This window comes from Echinops telfairi, unplaced genomic scaffold, assembly GCF_000313985.2.
Source record: "Echinops telfairi isolate 266 unplaced genomic scaffold, ASM31398v2 ScPeMD7_5;HRSCAF=22, whole genome shotgun sequence".
NCBI lineage: Eukaryota > Metazoa > Chordata > Mammalia > Afrosoricida > Tenrecidae > Echinops > Echinops telfairi.
Window position 1 is genome coordinate 34,023,717 of NW_022103901.1, and position 8,731 is coordinate 34,032,447.

Genomic DNA, 8,731 nt, shown 5'->3' on the forward strand with positions numbered 1-8,731 from the left:
GGCACCCAGCCTGCCTGTGTCCTGGGATGTGGCACCAATGAGGCCCTCCCCCTCCGGTCCTGGTCTCAGGTGAGCCCAGTGGGAGTCAGGGCTGTTACTAAGAGGAGGAACTGGACGTGGAGCTGAGGCCGACTCACAGCGACTGCCCCTGCAGGTTTCTGAGACTGTGACTCAGAATGGGGAGTAAAGAGCCCCGTGTCTCCCCCGACATGGGTGAAGGGCAAGGCAGCATTCCATGAGAGCAGCCACATTAACATGGGTGGTGGTTGGTAAGTAGTTGAATACAAAATGGATCATCTGAAATACAAACCCCACTCAATTTATAATTAAAAAGTTTAAAACGGGGGGTGGGGAGCCTCTCATATATCAGCTCCAGGCTCCCAGCTTGCTGAGAGACACCAGGACTCTGGGTCTTTCAGGGGAAGCTGGAGTTTCAAGCACCGGGCACGCTTGGAGGGCTGTTCCCTTGTACCGCCTGTGCTTGCCAGAGTGGGAGCTGACGGACAGCAGTGCTTTGGTCGGTTAAGTCTGTATGGGGGCAGACCACCAGGCCTTTCTGCCCACCTGTTGGCAGCCGGTTGGAAGGAGACCACCTGCCCCTTACCACCTCAGAGGCTCCTCCCCGCTGCCCCTCCCCCCCCCACCGCAGCTATGACTCAGCCCAGACCGCCACCTGGTGGCTGTTTTATTATAGCAATTTATTCCAATGATAAAGTAATTTATTCCAATGATAGAAAACCCTCAGGGTGCAGGACAAAATAGAAATATCTGTAAACATGGTGGTCTCACTAGGCCCCACTCCTTGCTCAGAGGAGCTTGCCTGGACTGGAAGCCAGGTTCTGGCTGGTGATGAGGTTTGCAGGAGTCCAGGAAATTGGTCACCAGGGCCAGCTGTGACTTGCCACTTGGCCATGATTTTCGTCATGGGGAGGTCTGCCACCATTGGCTCCGTCCCCAGCAGGCCGGGGGCTCTTTGGCACAGGGTGAGCCAGGGGGTGCAAGCCCTGGCGGATGGCCTCTGGGGCAGCAGGGGCAGCCCCCCTATGGGGGCAGGCAGCAGTGTCCTTGGGAAGTGCTGTATTGCTGGGGCCACCTGTCCCCCGGGCAGGAGGACAGGTGCAGGACCGAGGCACACAGGCTGCCGGGACGCATCCACACCGGTGGCCCTGGAAGGCCCCTTGCAGCCATTGGCACGCAGGGGCCAAAGTCTCTAGGAGGAGCGAATCAGGGGCAGCTGGGGTCTCCGGTCCTTAGGGGGATGGTGGCCGTCTCCCAGCTGCCCCTCCTGGTTGGCAGGAGGTCACTGTTCAGTGCGCACAGAGGTTGGTAGGCATAGTCACCTTCCAGGTTCCGGTTCCTGTCCCGCTGGGCCCTGGGGCGGCGGAGCAGGGCCACGTTCAGAGCCACGCTCAGCAACAGCAGGAGCAGCAGGCCCAGTGTGAGCCCCAACCCGGTGGCCCTGGGGCAGGAAAGAAACATTCGTGAGGGAGGGGCAGCCGGGGGCTTCCGAGCGGAGAGGGCAGAGGCTCACTCTGGACACAGACAGGGACGGAGACCCACCTCGGCCACACGGTTGGACAGGGTCCCCCACCAGCTTTCTCGACTCACAGGGACCCCATGTGCCAGAGAGAAGTTCCCCCAGCAGGTGGCCTCTCCAGGACCCTGCTTATTCTGGATGCCTCCTGCTGGACGGACTGAAGTCACCCGGCCGACGGCTGGGGTCTTTTTTGCCACTCCCGACCCGACTGATGGCTTCTCCCAAAACCAGGACTCGGGGGGAGGGTGCCTGGAACGCTGCTACAGGCTGGTGGTCTGGACTCCCTTCTGAGAAGCTGACATGGCCAACCCCATGGAGAAAGTCCCTGCTGACACATGCAGGCAGGCAACATGCACACCAGGAGTCTGGGAGGACCCCACACTAGCAGGCTCGCTATGGTGGTCCCTGAGGGGCCCGGCGTGGCGTGGCTTAGGGCCTTCAAGGTTGGTGTGTTTGTTCAGTTCCAGCCACCCCGCCAGCCCACTTCCAAGTCCAGGGCAGAACACTAGGGGGTCAGGGGCGCGCATTTGTGAGGTTCTCCCAGTTGACAACACCCGGGGCCTCTTTGGCACCTCCATTCCCAGAGACTCCCGGGACCCTCCAAAGCCAGGCACTCAAAGCAGCACCCGCCTCTCCTGGGACCCCCAGAAGTGCCTGGGTGCAGGCCCTCTAGGTGGGTAGATGCAGGCCCTCTGTGTCCCAGCTCCCGGGATGCCTCCCAAGCCCCACCCCCCAGGTCTCAGTGACCCACCCCAGAGAAAGGAAGTGGAGTCTTTGGGGTCTGGGTGTCCCCCTGTGGCCTCAGCTGAGCTGTAGGGATCCTGTGCAAGACCAGCCCCGGGCACCTGACTCCGCCTCCCGGCCCACTCAACACCAGAAGCCAACCTACCCTGTGAACAGCCAGTGTCCTTGCGCCCCAGGGGCGACTCCTGGGGGCATGAAGTTCTGCTTCCCTGTAAAACAGGGGGGTGCTGAAGGGGCTTGGGGTCGGGGCAGCCATGGGGTGAAGGGATGAGGGGGCCAGCCCACTGCCCCCTGTCCCAGGAGGGGGCTGTGCCTGGTGGGGAGGGGCGCCTACCTCTGGAGAGCAGGCTGGCCAAGGATGGAGACCAGCTGAGGCTGCCGTTGCCAGTTTAGGGGTGGCAGGGACAGTGGTTCTCACACTGGCAGGGGCTCAGGCACCCGTGCCCATGCCAGCCCAGGGGGCACGCTGCCAGAGGACGAGGGACGCGGTCAACTGGGGGCAGGCATGTCTCTCCTCCCCCATCAGGGCATGTGGTCCCCATGGTCCCTGTGTGCATGGTCTGGCTGGTGCACAGTGGTAGAAGAGGCGGACACTCTCTCAGGGCATTGGAATGAGCGCCCCCCACCCCCCACCCCCCCAAGGCCCTGCACACAGATGTCTCCAGTGAAGCCAGGGGAGCAGGTGCAGGTCCCATGCACCGGACTGCAGGCAGCTCCGTTCTGACACAGGCACTTCTGGGCACAGTTCTCCCCAAAGGAACCCCTGGCACACGCTGGGAGGGGAGGGGCCTTTGGTAAGCCCAGGCTCACAGCGTGTGCGATGGGCCGAGGCCTCCCCAGAGTGGCCCCAGGATCCCGTTGTCACCCGAAAGCCAGTGGCTAGAATCTTTTTTCAGTGCTGGCAGCTTGAGGGGGCGGGAGGGGGAAGGTCATGGACCCGCTCCCAGGAGCTGGCCGCCTGGGTGTGGGGCCCCACAGCCAGGAGCTGGCAGTGAAAGGCCAGAGATGTGGGCAGAACATGGTGGCAGATGTGGGGGACAGGGACAGAATGTGGCAGCAGTATGGGGCAGGCTGGGACCCTGAGCTTGGCGGGGGGTGGGGTGGGGGGGCAGCTTCCCAAGTGCTGCTTAGGCTTGGGGTCAGGGGTGGAGAGAAGGGGGAGCCGCAGCCGTTGGAGAACCTGGGGGCCAGCAACCACAGAAGAGATGCCAAGAGGTGGGAAGAAAGAACGGGAACTGGCAGGCTCATCTGCAGATCTGAGTACAGGGAGGGCTGCTGGCCAGGGAGCGTGGGCATAGCCGGGCTGGAGGAGAGTGGGCAGGGAGGAGAGCTGCAGACATGGGCCCCCAGGGAGCCAGGGCACAAAAGCCGACCACCCGACATGGTGGGTGGTTGAACCATGTGTTCCAACAGCTGTCTAAGCCCCAACCCCGGGAACAGGGTGATCTTGCCTGTTGGGTCGATTCCAACTTAAGGTGACCCGGTAGAGCTGTCCCCACAGCGTTTCCGAGGCTGACCTCTTTAGGGGGGCCATGGCAGTGTAGTGGGGACAAACCGGGCTGCTAACTGCAAGGTCAGCAGTCTGAAGCCACCATTCCCGCTTGGGGAGATGAGGTTTTCTACAGGTTCAGACCCTCACCGGGGCAGTTCTACCCTGGCCTCCAGGGTCGCCCTGTTTGAGACCCCTTCCCTGGGGCAGGCTGCCAGGTCTTCCGACAGAAACCCTACGCGGGCTCAAACCCAGCACCGAGCGGCTGAGCCACCAGGGCCCTGGCGACGGGGAGAGGGGGCTTGGGAGCTGTAATTAAGCAAAAAGCCGGGAGGCAAAGGAGCCCTGTGGCCTGGTGGGCTATGGGTCGGGCTGCTAACTGCAAGGTGGGCAGTTTTCCCAGGAAGATGAGGCCGTCTGCTCCCATAGAGGCTTGTGGCCTTAAAAGCCCACCGGAGCAGTTCTAATCTGGCTCTGAGTCAGAAGCGGCTCGGCAGCAGCGAGTGTGGTGTGCTTCTGGATTCCCCATTCGAGTTCAGCGCGCCCGGTGCGCAGACAAGGAAGCTGAGGCTTGGACATGGAGCACTAGGTAGCGTCGGAATGACCCGTCCCGGATCTGGGGTGGGCCCTAAATCCCAAGGCTGGTGTCCAGATAAGAACAGGTGACCTCTGACCTTGGCTGGGGGACGGTGTAAGCCAGTCCAGTTGGAGCAGCAAAGCTAAAATTCCAGAACTCTAGCCGGAATGGGGGTATGCTGGGTTGCAGCCCTGGAAATGGGCACTCCGAGGCGGCGTGGTGAGCCCAGGCAGGAGCCGAATTACTGCCAGGGCGGTAGAGAGCAACACATGACCAGAGCCAAGCAGGGGGCCGCCATCCGAGAGCCGAGCACCATTGCTTCTAACAATTGAGAGGGTGGGTTGCCCAGCAACACACAATGCTGCCTCGGTCTTCTAAGAGGGAGGGGAGTCCCCAGCAGTTCATCAGCATGAAGTTCTTCCCTCGCGGCAAGCCCGTTTTACAAATTCAGGTCTGTCCCTGGCCAACTCTGAACCTGGGAGCACTAGCTAGCTCAGAGGCCTGGACTTGACCCAAGGAGGGACCCCCTGAGGAGGGGCCTTGTGGCAATGGAGGCAGAGACTGGGTACGACGCCTGAAGTCACCAGAGCCTGGCTGAGGCCAGGAGTGATTCTCTCTAGGGCCTTCAGAGGGAGGGAGGGCCTGTCCACTTAGGGCCCCTGGCTTCCAGACTGAGAAGACATTCCTGTTGTTTTAATCCGCCAGGCAAAAAAAGTCAAGCCCACTGCCACCCAGTCAGTGCTGGCGCATATCAACCCTACAAGACAGAGAAGAACTGCCCCTTGGGTGGCCAAGCCTGTGAACCTTCAGGGGAGCAGGCAGCTTCATCTTCTCTCACAAGAGCAGCTGGTGGGCTTGAACTGCCCACCCTGTGCTTAGCAACTCAAAGCTGAACCCATCGCCGTCAAGCCAACGCTGACACGCAGCAACCCTACCGGGCTTCTGAGAGCAGAGAGCTTCATCTTTCCCCTGTGAAGTGGCTGGTGGCTTTGAACCTGATGGGTTAGCAGCTTACTACCTAGCCCATGGGCCATTTGTTGAAGCAACCCCCCAGGGCACTAGGTAACAGGGACGTGGAAGCAAGGTCAGAAACAGAGATGGGGAGACCACTTCCAAAGGGGAAGGCAGGAACCCCAAGGAGACTCAAAGCTTCCATGCCCCAGGGCCAGCCTGTTACCTTCACTGCAGTTGGATCCGGTCCACCCAGCACTGCAGTGACAGCCAGCTGCCGAGACAAAGACAGAAGGCAGATGAGGGCCGGGGGCCGGGCAGGAAAGTGGGGCTGCCCCCTGCCCTCCCCCACGGTGCCCACTCACCACTGGTGCAGAGCCCGTGGCCGTTGCAGTCAGGTGGCTGGCAGTGGGGCTCGTGCACACACACCACGGTGGACACTCGGCGGGGACAGCGCCACATGTTGTTGTCCTGGCTGTGGGGGACGGGCTCTGCGTGAGGAGAGGCCCTAGCACCAGGCGTCCCTCCCCAGTGACCTCGCTTCCCACCCCTCCTCCCTGGGTTCCTGAGCCCCTGGGGGTGCTGAGGGTCACAACTGCCCTCAGCCTCCAGTGTCCAGGGCACCTCAGAAGAAAGGCCTGGCGACAGACTTCGGGGTTCCGGCCACAGAGACCAGAGAGGAGCCACTTGAAGGTGCTCATGAGCCTTTGTGAGCGTCAGTGAGGGCACACACGCGTGTGGAGAGCCAGATCCTCTGCCCCAGGGCGCGGCCCTCGGCCCTGCCCCCTCCTCTGCAGGAGGTCCTCCAGGCCCATCCACAGGCTTTCGGAGCTTCTGCGGGTGGCTGTCAGGCTGGGCCTGCTGGAGGAATCCCTCTGCTCCATGGCCCCGGGGACCGGATCAGGGCTGGGGCTCCGTCTTGCCCACTGGCTGTGGCTCCAGCGCTGAGATGCGGCTGGTTTTCACCGGTGGACTCCCACAGGCAGGCAGCCGGCTCTTCCCTGCTGGCTCTTCCCTCCTGGCCCGTCAGCACGTGCGCTTCCGCTGACCAGGCGGGGCCCCAGGTGTGCCGGCGGCGGTGGCAGTGGGTGGCCAGTGCCGGGCTCCCGCAGGGAAGGCACGGAGCCGACCAGGACCGGCAGGGGACCTGGCTGTGGCTCATTCTGCTCGCTGCAGGAGCTGGGAGCCACTCCCAGGGAGACTCTTGGCGTGGTGGCTGTTAGGGGCCCTCAGGCAGGCTCGACCCCATGACAACAGGGTCTCGTCCAGTCCTGCGCCTCCTCCTCATTGCCCAGCTCCAGCCCACAGTGGCAGCAACTGCGTCCACTCATCCCATCAACGGTCGTCTTCTCCATCCCTGACCCCTCCTCCAGGGACCGACCGCTCCGTGGCACAGAAAAAGGACAAGGAGACCCCAGAGAGACAGGGGGTTCGGTCCCCAACGACATGACCGAGTGCATTCCTGGGACACAGTAACGCTCCGGTGACATGTGCCTGAAGTCTCTTCCGTGTGCGGCAGTGACTCTTACGCGCCACCGGTCAATGCCGACTCACAGCAACCCTACAGGGCAGGGTAGAACTCCCCGTGGGTGTCCCAGATGGTCACTCTCGATGGGAACGGGCTCATCTTTCCCTCCTGGAGGGCTAGCCAGCAGGTCTGACTTTGTGCTCGGCAGATCAGTATGTCACCCACCACACCATCAGCCATGGTGTGATAAGCGGCTGAACATCCGGGGAGCGGCTGCTCGCTGGCAGGTGGTGAGCTGACACAAACCTTCGTTCAGTCTGTTAAGCCGGTGGGGACTGCGAGGGGTGACGGAGAAGCAGCCAAGCGGTGGACAGGGAGTTCCCACTGGGGTGGTCTGGGATGCTGGGGGCACCGGTTGGGCCCCCCCGAAAGGGGGCTGTTGCTGGGCTTACCAGTGATCCGACGGGTAGCTGGCCAAAGTCCCATTGAGGATGAAGGTGGCCGAGCCGCCTCCGTCCAGGTTGATGGCGTTGACCACACCCTGCTGCAGCAGGAATTCCGCCATCTCCCACAGGTTGATGCTGCGACAGAACACAGGGCTGCTCACCACCAGGCTCACACTGCCTGCTGCATTGGCAGTGCAGCCATGTGACCCCGAGCAGCTCCCCTCTGGGCCCCTGGAGGCTGTAAGCACAGGCAGCCCTCTCTTGGCACGCACGGGGCTGGGTTACGTGGCCCAGCTGACCAGCAGGGGAAACAAGAGATTTAAGCAAGCCTGAGTAGGCCTGGTGGGATCTGTCGTCTCCGGAATTGACCCCTAAAAACACGAGACCCTCTTGGGCCAGCAGGAACAGAAGTCCCTGGAATCGGAAGCAGAGGTGCCATCAGGGACACCCGGAGCCTAGTCTGGGTCCAACAACCGCTGGGCACAGCATCCTGAACGTGCTCAGAAGGGGGTTCTTTCTCGGACTGGCAGCCGAGGCTGCTGGGGCAACACTTGGATCTTGTCCGTGGGCAGAAGGCAGATGCTGATGGAGCCGGTCTGGACCAGGCACAGGCATTTCTAAATGGAGTCTGCCCTCGGGCCTACTTGTTACGTAGCCAGGACACCCCGACCTCTCGCTTCCTGCCTGCCCTTGACGGAGGATGAGTGGACTCTTGCCTGGCCACAGATATAGTAGGATGCCTTGCGGGGGAGCAAGCCCAGGCTGCCTCCTTTCTAATTGGGCCAGCTTTGCCTCTGACGCCAACTGGGGTGGAGGAGGGGTCAAGCCTTGAGCCTGGGAGAGAGAGGGGAGTGCATGTGGAAGCCCTAGGGACCCTCTTTCCTGGGAAGGTAGGGGCTAGAGAGGGGCTGAGGCTGTATCTAGCGGCCCGCACTTACCCCCGCAGCCCCGTCTGGCCATCGGCGTGGAAGAGCACCACCTGTCCCTCCCGGTCGTGGCCCACTGCCGTCCTGGCCGAGATCACGTTCACAAACTTGTTGAAGGACCCTGAGGATGACAGCGTGGCTGACACCTGCCCCCTACTCTGCTGGCTTGACCGCTCTCCACACACCCCCATACCCCCATCCAGGCCTTCACCCGCCTGTGCCTGCCTCAGCTTCAGCCCTCCTGGGAAAACCCGGGTGGCTTATGCTGCTCTGAGAACATGGTCCCACTGTCTCACCAGGTGCCCAAGGCCCAGTGCGGCCTGCTCGCCCTGCCCCACAGTGGCCCTGGTTCTGTCCAAACGTCTTGGGTCCTTGGCATTGCCTGCTCACCAGGCCACTGCCCACAGTCACCTCCTCAGTGTCTCCCGACTGTCCATCTACCCTGTCCCCACCCAGCAATCCCCATCTCAGTACTGCTCACACTGGAGCGCCGATCAGTCACCCAGGAAACCACCACCACCATCCACCCCCCTACCCCCCACAACCAACCAACCAACTCACTGCCATTGAGTCAGAGCTGGGGGGTGGTAGAG

At 62.1% G+C, this 8,731-nt stretch overlaps 1 protein-coding gene across 1 annotated transcript in view; it reads right to left on the bottom strand.

The window, feature by feature from the left end:
- Nucleotides 1-677: 677 nt before the first annotated feature.
- The window catches only part of NAGPA (N-acetylglucosamine-1-phosphodiester alpha-N-acetylglucosaminidase), a 10,671-nt gene continuing 2,617 nt past the window's right edge, over nucleotides 678-8,731 (bottom strand). The window contains exons 2-7 of the mRNA XM_045286049.1: nucleotides 8,151-8,259; nucleotides 7,219-7,347; nucleotides 5,664-5,773; nucleotides 5,525-5,572; nucleotides 2,427-2,490; nucleotides 678-1,459 (exon numbers count right to left, since the gene is read on the bottom strand). Coding sequence (XP_045141984.1) covers nucleotides 1,225-1,459; nucleotides 2,427-2,490; nucleotides 5,525-5,572; nucleotides 5,664-5,773; nucleotides 7,219-7,347; nucleotides 8,151-8,259 — 695 coding nt within the window. The 3' untranslated portion in view covers nucleotides 678-1,224. The remainder of the gene's footprint in view (nucleotides 1,460-2,426; nucleotides 2,491-5,524; nucleotides 5,573-5,663; nucleotides 5,774-7,218; nucleotides 7,348-8,150; nucleotides 8,260-8,731) is intronic.